The sequence below is a fragment of the Anser anser genome, assembly GCF_964211835.1.
Source record: "Anser anser genome assembly, chromosome: 6".
Classification (NCBI taxonomy): Eukaryota; Metazoa; Chordata; class Aves; order Anseriformes; family Anatidae; genus Anser; species Anser anser.
The window spans coordinates 39558678-39576054 of NC_139726.1; the positions used below are offsets into that span (position 1 = coordinate 39558678).

General features: G+C 44.2%; 2 protein-coding genes across 13 annotated transcripts in view; one reads left to right on the plus strand and one right to left on the minus strand.

Annotated features, from left to right (window-relative positions):
• Positions 1–16448, plus strand: part of PLCL1 (phospholipase C like 1 (inactive)) — a 205138-nt gene extending 188690 nt beyond the window's left edge. For all 10 annotated transcript variants that reach the window (XM_083843011.1, XM_083843013.1, XM_083843019.1 and 7 more), the window contains one exon: positions 8793–16448. In XM_083843011.1, the coding sequence (XP_083699137.1) occupies positions 8793–8975 (183 nt within the window). In that variant the 3' untranslated portion in view covers positions 8976–16448. The remainder of the gene's footprint in view (positions 1–8792) is intronic.
• LOC310902101 (uncharacterized protein) overlaps positions 1–17377 on the minus strand; it is a 176498-nt gene that overhangs the window by 10886 nt on the left and 148235 nt on the right. For 2 of the 3 annotated variants that reach the window (XR_014586484.1, XM_083843083.1), the window contains one exon: positions 4842–4938. Coding sequence is in view for 2 of the 3 variants with exons in the window: in XM_083843083.1 (XP_083699209.1) it covers positions 4860–4938 (79 nt within the window). In the remaining variant the exon portion in view is untranslated. Of the gene's footprint in view, positions 1–2703; positions 4939–17377 lie in introns of those variants that run through there. The other variant, XM_083843084.1, reaches the window with a different exon arrangement.

Below are 17377 nucleotides of genomic sequence, written 5' to 3' on the forward strand. Positions count from 1 at the left end.
TGACCTCTGGCTGGGGGAATGTGAGCAGAGAAAATGGCCCAGTTCTGTTTTTACCAAAGTCACTGGCCAGTCTCACTGGCAAACCTGCTGTTATCTTCAGGGGAATGACATTTGAGCTGGCAGACATGAGGTGGATCAGATCACTGTAAGGTAGCTTTTAAAAAAATGTTTCATCCTAACTGTTAGTTTTTGTGTTTGTTTGAATTACCCCCCCCCCCCATCTTTCATGTGATGTAGCATTTTTTTGTCTCAGCTTAAAGCTTTCTGCTACAGCATGAAGTCCTTTATTTGTTTGTGCCGCTCATGGGCAGGTTGCAAGCTGACTGCCCAGCACTGCAGCCAAAGGGAGGAGAGGTTTACACGTCCCCTGTGTAGAAACGGGGAGCTGTGGTGGGTTCTCCAAATTCCTGCACCCTAATCAGCTGGTGATGTTTGCCAGCCACCTTCAGAGAGACAGAGGATCTGCAAACCGTATAGTTCCTTATGCCAAGCAATTAATCTGAGACCAGAAGAGCATAAGGAGCAGTATGTAGGAAGAAGCGCTGTGTGAGTATGCTCTGTTACCTGTCCAGAGATTCAGTGCTCTGAGCTAATTTCATTTCATCTTAATTAGATTATTTCAGTTAGCAGTAAGCACAGCTGCAGGTATTTTTTTTTTTTTTTTAGCTATTGCTCTAAGCAGTGGTCTGAGGAGAGCAGGGAATATTTGTGCTACATCTCCTGTAACAACCCCCCTCCAAAACCCCAAAAAGCAAGCAAGAAAAAAACACCTGAAAGCCAAAAATAGCACAGTTGCCTCTTCAGTCAACATAGAACCAGATCTGAGAAGGCTAGTAAAGCCTTCCCAGTTTCTGATGAACTTAATGGACATTTTGTTGCCACCACTTGTGAAGAAGGTGATTTCAGTGTTAGCTGTGCCGTTGGCAACCGGCGTGGCTGTGCGTCAGTGTGGACGACATCGGGGAGCAGGGAGGTGGGGGAGTGCCAGCTATTTCCAGCCGAGTGTTTTGCTCAGGGCTTGCTTTGCACAGGTGTTCTGTGAGCTGCAAAACATATCTTTTCCCACAGCTGGTCCTTTTATTAGAAAAATGAAATGCAAGAAAAGTCTGCCCTCAGTGCCTCGTTTTTCCTCCCCCTTGTTTTGTTTTTGCTAGGACTCTTCAGACTTTACTAGAATTACGAGCTGGTGCTGGTAAATGTGTGGAACTGGGTTTTATGACCAAAGGAGGACCAAAAAATGCCTGGACGTACAGCTTAGACTTCCACCTCATGGCTGTGTATTAAAAATAAATAGCGCCCCTGTTTCTTCAGTGGTATGGGGTTTTCTTGCTATTGATTGTGCACTCCTGGGCTCCCCTCCAATTTCAAACTTAGCACCAGAAAAAAGACAGGCTCTGAGCATGGAGGGGTTGAGAGCCAGAATCCGTATGTTTGTGTCTGTGCATGCAAACTGTCTGTGAGATGCAGTGCCTGGGAGACATACAGACAGCTGAACTGCTTGGCGTATTGCTAACGTGAAATTAATGCCGTTATTTCTGAAAGCAAATTCTTGCTGCAGCACAGTTACAGACAGTCAATGTTCACATTTATGGCTTTTGACAGCCTCATATAAGGTAATTTAATAGAAACACCCAGATGAGAGAGAACCAAGAGGCATTAAAAAAAAAAAAAACACTGCTTTTTTTATACATAGAATGCCTGCGTGAAACAATAGGTTAGTATCTGTACAGTGCCAGTGATTTGCTAGAGGCCATAGATTTCAGTAGAAAGGTCTGTTTAAAGATCAATAGGGAACACTACAGCGTGAGTGCTTTTGCCACTTAGTAGGTCAAGAAAGTGCTAGACGTTAATTCCTTCTCAGGCTTTGGTCTAGAGCCAGCAGTGTTTGGGCACTTGACTGTGCTTCAGAGAGCAAGCTGGCCACATAGGTCCTTCTCAGTTATTTCATTAGGCAGATCATGTAAGAGAATTACAAACACAGACAGTCTTCCCTAAGTTGCTGCAGCTGCACAAGGCAGTGATATCCTTGCACTGGGAAGGCTGACAGCCAGAATCGGAAGTTTTTCCTTAGTATTTGTGCTTTTGCTGGTTGCGTGGCTGTATTTGAGATTCTCCTTACATCACAGCAGAGTTTTTCCCATTTCCACCTCCCAGGCTTCCCTCAAAGTCTCCATTTCACTGTGTTGTGCAATTTGGAAATATACAAGTGGTAGGCTGGCAGTTTTGTAGTAAACTAGTAGTAAAAAACCTTGAGTTTCTTTTTATTCTCCAAGCCTTCTCAGCCCCCTGTGTAATGAGAGAGAGGCAGGAAAGCCTGGAGTCAGCATTCATGTGGCTGGTTCATGAAGTGTATGGAGGTTGTTTTGGCGTCTTAAGCCTCACCTCTGTCCTATGAGGAAATGTGCCCATAAACAGTCATCAAACGGGATGGTGGCTCCTCCTGGGGAGGGAGGAGGTGTCTCTGCTGTGGCTGTTCTGATTCTCACCCCAGCATGTAAATCTGCCTTTCACCTCAGGCAGACCTTCCTTCTGCTGGTGTCCCAGCAGAGCCTGTTCAGGAGGCAGGTAGGTTGTGCTGCCCTGAAGACAGCAGCTAGGGAACAGTCGCAGGTCAGGGGGTGCAGCTGTTGCTTGTGTAATTAAAAGAATCTGAATGGCTCTGACTGCAGGAGACAGTTTTGTCAGCTCTTCCTCTTCCTTCTGTATCTTCCTCTTCCTTTGCTGTCTGAGCTGCAGGCTATGTTGTGCTGAGCAGATCAGCCCTCATTGCTTGGCACAACCTTTGATTCAACTTTGATACTCATCTAAAAACTCATGTTCCCCTCATCTTTATAATCTCACTTTGTGTCAAACAAAACTGCGCAAAAAAAAAAAAAAGCTATTCAAAAATAGTTTCCCTTTCCAGCTCTCATTAAAGAGATTTAATGCTTCACGTAATGGTAACAGCCTTTCCCTGGGTGGATATTTTCATTTTCATGCACCTCAGATCTGTTCTCTGTGTGATATAATTGATACGCAGCTGCATTTCCTTCTTGCAAAGTTTTGCAAGACCCTGCTTTGGGAAGTGGCAGAGGAGGTCTCCAAGTAACACACCAATACCAAAGTGAGGCGCCCTGTTTGACGTCTGTGATTACTCATGAGTACTGAGAAACTGGGGTGACTGGCCTCAGTGAGGATTCATTTGGCTCTCCTGTTTTGCTCAGTGGCAAATCTCTGGTTTAAGCCATGTAGCTGTTGTGTTTGGATCAGAATTTGGTATGTGGGAAGCTACTCTCCAAAATCCTGCCCTTAAATGATACAAAAGTGCCATTTAAATGTCAGCTTTTATATTTGTGGCCTTCCTTCCTTTCTAATTCATTTTCTGACAGCAGGTGAATTTCTCCTATGCCAGAGCTTAAAAAAATGGCAAGTAACATTTGGTCCCTGCTTTTCCCGTGAGGTAACTTATTTTCACAAGTCCTTATTTTTGAGATTGTGTGTGATTATATGCTTTGTGGGTAATCTTTGTGTAGAGTCATTTTTCATGCTAACATGGACATTATGATCTTTATCACAGAGAGTAAAGTAAACGTCCTGACAAAAGAAATACAGTAATAATGAAAAGTTGTTTTTTTTTCTTCTTCTTTTTAAAGTCTGCATTGATATAGAAATACTCCGTATATTTTTGGATCATTCTCTTCTGAAACCTGGACGTATCATAATCAAATTCATATCAGTTATTCCCATGTTTGACTTTGAGGAAGGCTTGGAAAAATATCTGCTCTTTGTAATAAGTTTAACATAGCAGACTAATCATTTCATTAATGGTTTCCTCTTCAGGATTACACTTTCAAAGCCATGTATGATCATTTAATTGCATGCTTCCTTATTAATATTAAACACAATTAGTCTCACTGTGACACTTTGAAAATGTGTCCCTCGCAGTAAATGCAGCCTTCACACAGGGTGTATGAATATCCCAACCACTTCAGCATTTCTGCTTTCCCAGTCCCTCAGTACTGATTATCAGTCCTGTTATTTTACCTGTACCACATCTGAAATGTGGAGTGACACAGTGCTTACAGTTGTTTTATTTGGCTGTGTCTGGCTTCTTCAGCCAAGCAGCCTGGGGTGGGGATTTTACTCTGTGATTAAATAATAATGCAAAGGTTTCCTTCTTTGAGAAAAAAAGTTGTTTTTTGTTTGTTTGTTTGTTTTTTTTTAAATAGCATTAATATCATGAGTGTGATGCAGCACGGACAGCAGGGGAGGAACTGAGATCTCTGTTATTTATTGTTTGCGTACTCAGTCCCTGTGGAATGAAAAGGAAAGCTCCCATAATATGCTATCAGGGAATGTGTCTGCCGGGAGATATGTGACGTCTGATTTAATAAGAAGCAGATTACAAAATGGCCTTTGCGGCCAGTGTTTCAGCCTGCCTGAAAACACAGCTGGTTTTGGATGTTGGAAAGGCCCTTTTGCCCAAAACAGGCTTTTCTGTGTGGCTGGTGGCAAAGAATATCGTTTGTATCAGCCAGCCTTTTAGTGCTGTCAGTGTCAGAGTGGGCCAAGCTGTGGCTGTCAGGGTCCTCCTGCAGCCCCCTGATGCCTGTGCGGGCAGCCGCAGCCTGGGGGTCCCTGTCCTGCCTTTGCCACCGCCTGGGCCCCTGTAAGGGTAGGAGCCCCAAACCAACAGTGCATCATGATGTAAATGTGTTTCCTGGAAAGCATTAAAACAGAAATAGTAATTTATGTACATACCTTTACCGGAGTTATTATATCTGTGTAGAAATATACATGCATTATATAAAAAAAAAAAAGTGTTGTGGAATCAAACACAAAATAGTGTTTCACTTGCTTACCTAAACCACCACCACCTTTCATTTCCCCAAGATCTCAGAGTCTGGCTTGTAGATGGATTTAATGAGCTGTAGTCTTGACTCATAAAAACTTCTGAGTCTGGAAAAAAGAACAAAGCATAAAAAATTCATCCAATCTGTAGCCATCACCAACATCTATCTAACTGAGCAATATTTAAAGCTACGACAGATTATTCCTGGTTCCTAAATAGTGTTAACCTGTCAAGAGACAGGTTTGTAATCTTACACTTGCTTGACAAGCTTTGCTATTTGTACAATAATGTTAATTTGTGCTGAGGTTTCACAGCTAGTTGTAGTTGGGTGTAGGGAGCCTTACATTTAACGTTCCCTAACTCTAAATAAAAATGGGCCTCTTGATCAGATTTTCAATTGCAACGCTTTATTAAGCTATTTTGGCTTAATTTAGTGTCTTGCCAAATACTAAGTTCAACCTTTCTCACAAGTATTTATTTTTAGGAAGGCTGGTGATGTCAATAGCAGAAGGAAGATAGATTGATAGATGTCAAAATGGACCGCTGTGATCTCTGTATGGAAGAGAGATGCTTTGTTTGTAAGAGCAAAGAGGATTGTTCTGTGCACAGAGATTATCACAATGAGTGTTTTATGAAGGTTGTTTCAATGCAATCTTATTTTCAAAGTTTACCCCAGTTTCTATCCAGTGTTTAGTTCGTTAAGGTGTTGATACAATTTTGCTAACACTTTTGTTAAGTGGATTATGTTCACAGCCAGTTTTTCAAAGCAAACAGATGGCTTTTCAAACAGAGCATGCCCACAGATTTTTTTTTTTATGCTGTCTCTAGAATTATGATAGCTCTGTCAGAGGGGGTTGGTTTGTCATTAATTTTCTTGTGATAGATGATTCAAAATCATTTTTGCTCTTTCAGCTTGCTCAAACAAACCAACTGTTTAAAAATAAAAAGCACAAGGAAACTAAGACATAAATCAATTGGTCTGCACATGAATGGAATTGCACTGTTTTGATAAGTCCATTTCTGTTTTTAGATCACTGCAAAATAAGAATATCTTCAAAACATTGGAAGTACGCTCAGGAGGAGTTTTTCTCTTCTTGGAACCAGAAGACATGTCATGCATTGCCTCGAATGAAACCTGTAATCTGAATTGCCTGGTTACTTAAATGTGAAATCAGAATATGCATAAGGGAGAGCTGATGGCTCATCACTGTCACACTGGCTGTGAAGTCTCTTGGCTTCTGGTGACTTCAGAAATGAGTTCTGGCAGGATGGGCTCAGGCTGTTGTCCTCCAACTGGGTTTATCAGATCCTAAACAGCTTCCCTTAAATGGGTGTCTCAAATGAGAGTCCCTAAGCAAAGATACAGCTCATGGGCCACCCTGAGAAAGACTTCCCTCTCCCTGTGAAGGAACAGAACATAAGAAGGCAATGTAGGCTCAGCTGAAGCTCTTTTTGTATCAGCTTATGGAGCTGTATTCATCTTCTGCTGCTATATGACAGGAAATCGTCCTCTTCTATGCACAGCATATGTGACTGCTCCCACTGCCCAGGGAAGCATTAGCCATGCTGCAGCAGAGAATAAGCTCTGAGAAGTCTTTCCCTAGACACCCCAACTAAGGGGACACGAGATGCTTCCATGTGTTGGGCCTCCCTCATCATTGTCAGCAGCATCATTTCACCTCTCCTTTGCACTGGCTCTCTCAGGTTTTGGGTGTAGTTGTTCATGGTGCTGTAGGGTTGTCTATTTTGTGTTGCTTTTTGTGCTCAGGAGATTTTTCTGTTCCTGTACATGAATATGTAGTGACAGTTTTTTACTCAGAGAATTTAAGGCTGCAAAACGTCGTCACATTAATTGGCAGCTCATTGGTGCAACCTTCAGTGTCAGCAGTCCCGTATGTGTGACACGAAAGAACTAGCAACCAGCCCTGCTGCAGCTGGATCTATTTCATTCTAAAACCAAAGTACTTTAAATTGCATCTGTGTAATGAAGAATCTACCACCGTGTTTGACATGGTATCATTAGTGATGCTGCTGTGGGAGCTCTCTGGCTACGCTGTGGCATGTTGTCCCTCTCACTACAGTATTGGCTTGCATCCCCATTCATCTGCAGACAGAAACAGTGGGCCGTGCCAGGCACTGGAGGCAGGTAGGGGGCTCTTGAATCCCTGCCTACCACCTTTAAACATAAGCCCAACCTTTGTCCTAAAGGCAAGATCGCAGCTATGTGAAGTATGTGTTGTATAAATTTTATTGTCTTGTTTTTTCAAGCCATGCCTGCTTGCTGGGTTCCAAGCTGTTCATCTGTGTATTCCCATAACTGTCATGCTGCTGAGATACAAATCTCTTAAAAAGTGCTCCATACCAAACAGCACGGAGCTGCTTGCTCAGTCCCTGCTCTCTTCATTATTCTAGCATTAAGTTGGATTCCTAGCATCTGGGTAGTGATTTGTGTTGTTCAGCAGGGACAAAGTCATGTCACCAGGAGATGAGGCAATCACCTCCTCGGGTGCAGGATGCCATCTCTGGCTGATGTTGTTTACCACGTGGTGTTTACCAGTGCTGGGGGACTTGCAAGCCACCATTGTTTCTTGCTTGTGAACATTGTTAACAGAGACTCAGGCGGTGCAAGCCTGGTGCCAGGCACTGGCAAAAAGGGAAATGTCATCAGTGTCAGATAAACCCCTTCCTCTCATCGCTGGGGAAAGGAGAGCTGAGGTGTTCCCACTGCTGGAAGGTGTTGTGTTGTCTCCTCTCCAACACATCTGGTTTATTTTGAAAACTGAAGGAGAGTTGGTCAGTCGCCCTTCCAGTGTGCCCCAGCTCTTGCCATAACATCTGTTGTCTCCTGTGAGACCTCACAACGCGTCTGTGCTTGCAGGAGGTCAGGTTAGGTTGCAGGGATGTGAATGTGACATTTCAGTCAGCATGGTTATTCCTTCTGAATATGCTCACAAACAGCTGCACAGAGTGGTGTATTTTAGGCTGTACTTCGGGTGACATTAGGAGAAGAGCAGCTCAAGTTCTTAGTGATACTGAATTTTAATTACCAGATGCATCTCCTGGTTTTTATTTATTTGTATCCTCTAGCACCAGAATCTGGTATTATGGCACTTGAGATATCAATATTGCATAAATATTCATTTTGGCATTTTTGAACACAAACTCTTTAATATAAATCTCATGTAACATGTTTTTCCTGGTAGTTATGAATCGGATTGACAGTCTGTTAGTCACTTCACCCTTGCATGCTTTGAGCAGATATAAAATTAGGCTTTTACTCATCTAGTCTTCCATTCCAAAGTGCCTGAATGAAGGTCTTAAGAGTGGTCTGGATGGATTCACTGTGGTGTTACAGGCTGTCCTGCTTCTTATAACCACGCAGTTTGGCCTGCTTCTGCTAAAGGCTGGATAGCAAGTCCAGGTGCAAGGAGGGGTGGGTAACTGGAGTCTCATGGCCTGTAAGGGACCCCAGCTGGGTACCTGCAGTCATTGCCATTTGCGATCTGACGTGAGGGGTGTTCTTATGAGGATGGAGAAGTGGCACAAGGAGAGGGTACCATGTGCTGCCCTGTCTTTGGCAGGACCTTGCTATTGACCGTGGAAGAAGAGAGTCCATTTCCCTGCAGGGACAGGCTCTTGGGAGGTGACGGGCTCCTTACAGCAGTCCAAATTGCCTCCCAAGGGGTGTTCTGGAAAGGGGGAAGTTTGGTACCCATCACACTCACCCTTCCCAGTGTGCTGGCTGCTGCCTTCCCTGGTGAGCCGAGCTGCACAAGGGACTTCAGTCCCTTCCACTAAGGGTGGCATTCAGGGGGGCAGAGGGGATTTGAAACAGGACCTGGGTCACATTCCATGGTACTGAACAATTCAGCAGACACATGAGAGTGGTATTCTTGCTTTTGGTCCCAAGCAATGTGTGTGATCCCTGACTCTCTCTGCCTGTCTGTGTGTGCATCCTCAGGGCCAAGGTGACCTCCTGAAGAACGCCAAGAATGAAGCCCTGGAGAACATGAAGCAGATCCAGCTGGCCTGTCTGTCCTGCGGACTGAGCAAAACTGGAAGCGGACATGCAGATGCAAAGTCAAAACGGTGCCTGGAGGCGATACAGGAGAAGGATACAGGAGATGAGAATGGGAGGCTGTGATCAGAGGCAGAACTGTCGCATTTGTCACAGATTTCAATAACTCTAAACTATTTTTTTAAAGCATTTAAAAATTCACACAGGAATGCCCTCTACAGGGTGTTGATAGTATTAAAATCCTCACAATGTCAGTATTTTAATGCAGTTAATTTATCTAAGTTAAACTCTGGTAGTGAGATTTCTAATGAAGCCAAGCTGTCTGTATGCAAGTGCGCATGTGTGCGCACATGCAAATCTTGTAGACGCCCTTTCATGTGTTACATTAGCCATTTGCTAATTTATTCATTTCTCATCTTTGAATAGGCCTGTTCATTCTGAAGATCAAAACAAATAGAGAGTACTTGTATCAGTTTTGTGCTTTATTTTACTCTCCAGCTTTTATCATTTAACTTACAGGTTATATTACTGTTAAGTTGTTTAAACAAACAAAGTGCATTGACAAATGTCACTAACGACTGTCAGGGCAAAAACAGGTTTGCTGCAGGTCCTAAACATGATTTTTAATGAACAATTCAAGCAAAGGATATATTAAATGGTCAGAATTTTTGGATAGATTATGATTAGATTTCAGGTGTACATTTCACTGAATTTTAGCAAACTGCTCTTTGGGCTACATCCATATAACAGACATTAATGTAAGAACTAGCTGATTTATTTCATTCTAGTGAATCATTGCTACCTTGTAGATCTGCAGGACAGCTACAGTCTTTGCTGATAGGCATTTAACTCGTGTAGTGATGAACACAGCTAGTCAGCCCTGTAGTTACAAGGAGCTGTGAATATTCTTCGGTGATTGTGAACTCTGAAGGTGAGCTTCAGGTCCTTCTGAAACGCCCGATGGTGCAAGTATTGGAAGGAAGATTTTATAAATTTCATAAACTGTGAGCTTTACTGGAAGAGGTGTGAGAGGTCAGATCTTGCTTGCCTTCTACTTAGTGATCCTGTTGAAGTCAGTGGGATAAAACGGGCAGGATCTGGCCTTTTGTTTCTGGTTAAGAATCATGCTGTGCTAGAAATTTGAAACAAGGCTGCAGAACTGCTATGGATGTAGTGTTAGAGAAATAGCTTGGGGAAAAAACAGGGTACCAGCAATTATGTGCAGCAGTTACAAATGTCCTGGCACATGTCAAGTGTTTAGGGTAGCGCTGAGGATTGGATGCCTTTTTGTGATGCTGTAGAAGGGAGACAGAAAATGTCCCAAAGCATTGCATCCCTGTCCTTCCCAGTGTCCAGCTCATGTACGCTCACAACGCTCATTTCAATCATTTAAGTGCTGTACTCAAGTGTAGTATTTGTGTTACCTAAACAGAACTAAGTGTTTTATGGTTATAAAAAAGACTATATTTATTTAAAGCATTGCTTTTATTTTGAAAAGCTACTTTTTAAATTAATTTGATTAACAAATATACTAATTTTCTGAACTTAACAAAAAGTAATTGCTGAAAGTTTGACCATTGGAGAATCTTAAATAGCTATTGTGTTAAGTTATTTTTGACTTCTTAGTAACACTATTATGTTCATGTTGCACATTACTAAGAGAGTAAAGCTATGAAACAACTTTGACCCATGTTTTTAAAGTGTTTTAACACAGAAGGCAACCAGTGAGACTCAGGGTGGGTGAGTTGCTTGTGATAAGGTCCTGCTTAAACAGGAACTGTATTAATGCAAAGGTTGTAACTCAGACGCCTTAAATACCATTTAAGAAAAACTTGCCATATATGTTCAGATCCAGTCCTAAATCCTTTGTTTATCTCTTCGTTAGATTATGAGTGTGTATTTAGCCTTCAATAAGGTTCAGAGAAGGAGTGTCTTGTGTTTCATGCAAGGCCTAAAGCTCAGATCATGGTGCATGGTCACGTTTTGCCCTCCTGGGTTACCTTCTTTATTTCATCATGGGTTGTGTTTATATGAAAAACAGCACTTGACCTTCAGAATTTACAATTAGGGAGGACAGAAATTGTTAACCTAATGCCACCAGTTGTGAAAGAAGCAGTCTTCATAAGGCATTTCTCTCAGAAGGTCAAAGTTGCTTCAGAAAAGGAGAGAAGGACTTACTTTCTGTGCTGAAGTTGCAAGAGGTACCACACAGCACTTGGTCTATATGCATTTGCTGAACCAGAAGATGGTGGCTGGACAGAAATCCCATAGCATGCAGGCACATACTTTTCATACTATATTTAGCATTCAGATCGTGTCCCGTACCAGTCTCAGGCTGTGGCTCTCTGTGCTGAAATACAGGAATAAAACTTTGCGTGCCCCAGAGAGCCCCGAGCAGCTGGGGCCACTCCAGGCACTGGCACTTGCAGCCCCGCGGCTGGAGCAGCCCTGTACTCCCTCCTGTGTGAAGAGGGGCTGGTGGCAAAAGTCCATTTCGCCTTCTTTTGTGCACCTTTCAAAGTCACTGGGAAAGGATGCTAGTGGCCACCAGTGTAATAAAAATTCAGCCTTGAAAGAGAGGACATGGGAAAGATCATATCCAGCATTGATGGCAACAACGTATGAGGGACTGCCTGGCCTGCCAGGAAGGGTTTCATGACATGCCTGGCTTCCTCCAGTTGTACAACCTTCTCATTGCTCCATGTCAGTATGATTTGCCTCATTTCCCACCTGAATGGGCAGATATGATCTATAGCAATTACTTCTGCAGAAGTGATGGTAGGGAAGGGTTTATAGGTATTCACAGTTGTTTACAGTGTGTTTGGCAAGAGAAATCAGAGAAGCTCTCAGCAGACTGGCATGCAAAGATGTCTGCTAGAGGGAGTACAGGAATGAATTTACCTGGGTACTTGTTCCCACTCTGCCACTGAGTCTTTAATCGTTATATTTATTTTCTCTGTGTCATTCTCTCATCTGTAAGATAAGTAATGATTTTTTCCCTTCCCCAAGTGTAGGTTAGGTTATGGATTTCTGAAGCCCCTTTGAAATGTGCTGATGCTCTCAGAACATCCAGTGCTGTGTTTGGGCTGTCCTGCAGCACCAGTGTCCGACAAATCCTTTCCTGCCAGTGAACACAGGGGAATCAACAAGTGTGAGGAGGGCTGAGCCTCGACCTGCTGTCCTCTCCTGAGGGCATCGCTTCCACCAACACTCAGGAGTACATTGTCCACACGCTTCTGTGTCTGGCACCTGCTAAACTGCACCTTTGGTCAAGTGTGGTGGAGTGTTTGGTCAAAGGTGTTAAGTTCCTGCAGATTTCCTGAGAAAAGATGGGACAAGTATCTCAGAGCCCTGATGGCCCCTTCCCTGCAATGAGGCTGCAGTGTGACCTCTGTCTGTGTTCAGCACCGTGACCCACGAGGGAAAAGAGAAGACACAGAGGTTTCATCTGTATTTTGCTTCTTGTATACATAAACGAATCCAGACATGAGGCACAGGAAAGGAGTCTGAATTTGTCCAGCCATTCACGGACCTTATTAATCTTAAATCAGCAGGGATATTTTTTACCAAATTTTACATGCTGGCTTGACCAGCAGGACTGACCCCTTCCCCCTCCTTCTCCTGAGCTCACCATGAGTTAAAGCACCATGCTTCTACACTTCTTTTTCTGTGTTGTTCTTCATGGATTTTATTCCCCACTTTTAAAGCAATAATGCAGCTTCCCAGTGCAAAAAAGGTGAGAGCTTTGTGTGTTCCTCCTTCTGAGATTCATCTCCCAAAATAGCTCGTTATCAGATAATTACATGCACGGCAAGAGCTTTCCTGTATAATAATCCATCTCTTCCGTCTGTCGGTTCAGACTAAAACATTGGGTCGTAGCCTCCTTGGCCTCCATCCCAGTCCTATTGCACTAGACAGCAGCCTCACACGGGCTAACTCAGGAAGGGCCGTTAAACGAAAAGGTGATGAAGTTGCAGGAGCGCTCTCTTTTCCCCTCCTCCTTCTTGCTGTGGGACTGGGTGTGTCAGTCCCAGCTCACACTGCAGCAGCAGCAGATGATGTATGAGTTCAATAAATCTGAGATTTACTTCTTGTGAAGTGCAGTGCTTAGCAGAGGCAAGGTGATTGTGAGATACAAAAACATCTGTGCACTGTGAACGTGCACTTGGGAACAGAGGATGATTTAATGATTTCAGGCAGCAGGGTTCACTCCAGAAATACTTACTTTGAATCTCCTGGGACGCGTGAGAAGTGGATGTGATGGGCAGGAACAGCACTGAAGGAACGGTTATTTAAGGGGGGATTTTGATTTTGTCTCATATTCATGCGCAGCTGACTGTGGCTCTGCCGGGGAGCAACCTGTGCGTGAGGAGCAGGCGAGCGCCTGATGTGGGAACGGAGAGCTGGAAGACCTGCGTGCTGGGTGTGTTAGCCACTGCAGCCACTGCTGCAGAAACTGGGGAACTAAATCTGGCTTAGAGAGGCCTGGGCTAGGTTATTGCTGTTTTGTGGGTCACTAATAAAATTATTCTCCAAATTCCAAATGTGGGAGAAAATCCTTACCATGTCTGCACCTATAATGCTCGGCTGTGTTACGGACATCTTGCATAAGAGGAGGTAGGTGGTAAGGATGGTTTTGAAGGGAGCTCTTTAGGTGGAGGCTTCACCAGGCACCAAGATGTCCCCCTTCTCCTCCCAGGGCAGGTATGAAAATCCCAAGGTAGCCCCATGTATGAGAATAATTTGGCACCATTCTTTGAGTTGCCTTTGTATAGGTTCAGGCTGAGTAGTCTTGTGTTTGCTTTCCAGAACAGGTCCCTGATAAAAGATGTTTCCTTTTTAATTTAATGTTGAGGAATATGCAAGTTCAGTAACCAAGATGTCAGCAGTCAGGCAAGAAATGTGATGCAAGAGCTATCTCACCAGCTGTTTCTGTGCAACAGAAAATATTGTGTGAACATGCCCTGATGAAACAGGTCATGTTTTAAATGAGGATTTTCTGTTCTCTTTGATTATTTGAAGTAGTTTATGAACAATAAATTGCTTTTGCAGAAAATATTCATAGGGTAATTTCAAGAGAACGTGCAGAAATCAAAATCTCTGCAGACAACACATGAGCAGGAAGAAGTGTTAGATTTGACAGCTGCGTGCTGCACACAGTGCATACCACTCTGCTCTGGAAGCTGGAAGAAAAATGAATGCAAAGGCAAGTTTGAATTATTGGTGGTGTTAGAAGTAATTTCCCTGTTAAACTGTGCAGCAGGGGCCCATTAATTTATTAAGACATGAATACAGTGGGCTCAGGAAGCAAATGTGATGCTTGAGGCCAAGAGTAAGTGTGCAGGGAGAGGAGGTGGAGGGTCGACGTGTGTCGCATGCGGGGAGGAATGCGGGCTGCTGGGGGGCTGCGTGGGCGAGAGCCGGCTGAGAGCCCCCAGGAGTGGCCATTGCCCTCGCTGTGCTGGTGGAGAGGGGCACTTGGGGCAGGGAGTGGGTTGGTAACTGGTGGGGCTGGTTTCTACCAGCAGAGGTTTGCACAGATCTCGGTGAGGGCTGGGGGCACAGTGGCTCTGTCCCAGATCAATGGGTTGGTGTGGCTGCAGCGCAGCCGTGGAAGAAGGCAAGAGGATGGGGTGACCTGCAGCTGCAGCCCAGGGACCAAGAGGCATTTCCAGCAGTGGCAGCTCTCTGGAGCTGGATGGTTTTGGGGCCGTGGCACAGTTGATGCTGTGTGTGTGTGGTTTGGTGCTCCAGCCTGGCAGGTAGGAGTGTACTGTCCAGTGCAGTTCCTGGCTGCAGGTGTCAGTCAGTTTTAAGTGATACCACATTAAATCACCTCATTTGACACTGGCATGCAAAACTCACAAAATTGCTGTGCTTTAATGATACAATGTGCCATTAAGAGCATTTTAGATATTTTTGCTTGCAATAATGAGTGAAGTATTCTTTTTTGTAAGATGAAACTGATGATCGTTTTTGACCCAAAGTCTTAGCCCTTAAAGTCAACCTGACTGAATGCCTATAGTTCATCCTTGGTCTCTGAATTGAATTTAATCAAGAATTTAGAATATGGGAAGGGATTGAATATGCCAAGCAAAGCATCAATTTCAGATGGCAGCTGAAAATGCAGCTAAATAAGATACTTAGATATACTGGATGGAGATTAGTTTAGAAGTAGGCAAAGCCAGTATTAATCTGATTTGTCTGGAAGTACATATGGGGAGAGTGGAAGAATATAGATGAATTATTTGTATGCTTTCTCAGATGGGTCTGGTGGGCCAGCTACATATAATACAATTAGAAAAGATACAAATTATGATTCAGACAGCAGAAGCTGCTGTGATTATTTATGATGCTAGTGGATGGAGAGGGGTACTGGCAGCAGAGAGCAGCAGGAGCTTTGCAGTTGCAGCATTAGCATGCCACGCACAAAGGAGAGGGTGAGTGATGCTGCTGCTCCCTGCCACACGAAGCAAATAGGCCAAAGCATCAGCTGCTGCTGTGTTTTGTAGCTGGGTTCTCTGAAACTGAAAAACGAGTCAGGGTGCTGGAGAGGCAGGAACAAAATATTGAAGAACATATTGATATTGGCAAGTCCATTTGTTTCTAGTGTTGATGTACTTTCTAAAGCCAGCACAGCTACACTACTGAAAAAGAGCACCACTCTTTCTGAATATCTCACCTTGCTGAGATATTCACACCTCACAGAGACCGGGAGGTGATGGGCTGCAGCAGAAAGGCTGGGGAGAGGTGAGAGGGGCACCTGAACAGCTGGCACAATGCAGAGGCAACAAAGGACATTGGAGCGTGCGTTTTGTCTCCAGCATGGGTCAATACTGTTTGGTTCAGGTTTGTCCATGTCCCTTATGGCAACACGAGTTGATCCTGTGTTTCTGGAAACCCTGCTGCAGAATTTAGGGTCTGAGCAGAGGCAGGATGTCCGCTGGTGACCGCCCATGATCCATCAGCCCTGGGGACCTGTGTGTCAGGAGCTGTGAAAACATCCAAATGTACTGCCCGCCAGGCTGCTCTGCCCCTCTGGTGTTTCAGACCTGTGCTGTATCAACTGTTTTGCAAAGGAAGGTTGTCCCTGGGCTGAGGCCGCCTGCAGAGCTCAGCCCTGGGGCAGTGTGGCAGGGCTGCCCCAGAACAGCTCTCCAGGAGCAGCCTTTGAGTCTCCTCTGCACTGCTCCATCTGACAGCCGGTGCACTGGGACGCAGGTATTATCTTCAGGTATTTGTCAGCATGCTGGGCTCCATGAGTTGGCAGAGTTAACCTAGTTGCTGAAATATGAAGACCACCTGCTTGCATCTTTGCATTTGATACTTGCTTTTCTTGCTTTCTTTGCCCCTCCCACTGGGGACTCTGAAAACAGTGAATTTTATTTCAGTAGTGTTCCCCTGTCTTGGGATGTACTGGAAGAGCCATGAGTGCACAACAATTGATGCCACCGAATGGTACTGCTGAGTTCAATGCTTCTACTTGTGCCAGGGTGTGTCATTTCCACACTAAAGGAGATTTTGTTTGTTTGTTTGTTTGTTATTGATTCTAAGTTGATATTTCCTAGTAAGGTGACTGTAATAAACCTGCAGCCATGATTCAGTTGGAATTCTTTCCTCTCTTGAGGAGGCGTGTTATTTGAAAACTGACACCATGGTCTGTCATGCTCTTTTTGTGAATAGTGGCTGTTGCTGAGGGATTTTTCTTAATGCTTAAAGGTCATAATTGACATCAAATGAACACAAATGTCCACAGGAAAATTGTTTCTACCAGGCAGTAAATCAAGGACAGATGAAAGTCTCCAATGTAGAGTCAGACAACAGCATTAATGAAGACAGGATGGCACCAGTTTTAATTCTTCCAATTATTTATGTGAAATGGATGTGAAAATCAACTAAATAGTATTTAGTAATGATGTGCATGGGAAAGAACCTTAGGCCTGCTGAGGAATTTTTATATGGCAGCCTTACACACTGGGGTCTCTGGATCCCAGCTATCCAGCAAAAAAAAAAAAAAAAAGAGCTGTTCATGTGTCCCTAGTACCTGAGGCAGCAGGTAGTGTAAGGGCCTGCCTTGTCCTAGACAGCAAGGGGGATGGAGATGGTGCTCTGAGATGGGTCTTGTAGAGGCCAGGCACCTCCCAAGGCTCGGTGCATGCCTGCATGGGACCCTCTGACTGGGAGCTTCCTGCAAGGGGGCACAGGGGCTCCTGCAGTGAACAGAGCAGAACTGGGCCATCCACAGCCAGTGCTGCCCAGCCCAAGAGATATAAACCTCAGACAAGCAGCTGAGAGCAGTGCTTCTGCCAGGAGCAAAGCTATGGGGAGAAAATGGAGACCTGTTAAGAAGGTAAAAAGTGCCACATCTTGTGTGATATGGTAGCAATGCTGCAACCTGACTTGATGGGAGCATGAAGATGATCTTCAAGAGACTGAAGCAGGCACAAGGACAATGCAATGAAATTTGGTAAGTCAGCATCAGGGATCCTAGGGTGTCTCTGCTGCTCCTGTGTAACAGGTTTCAGTTG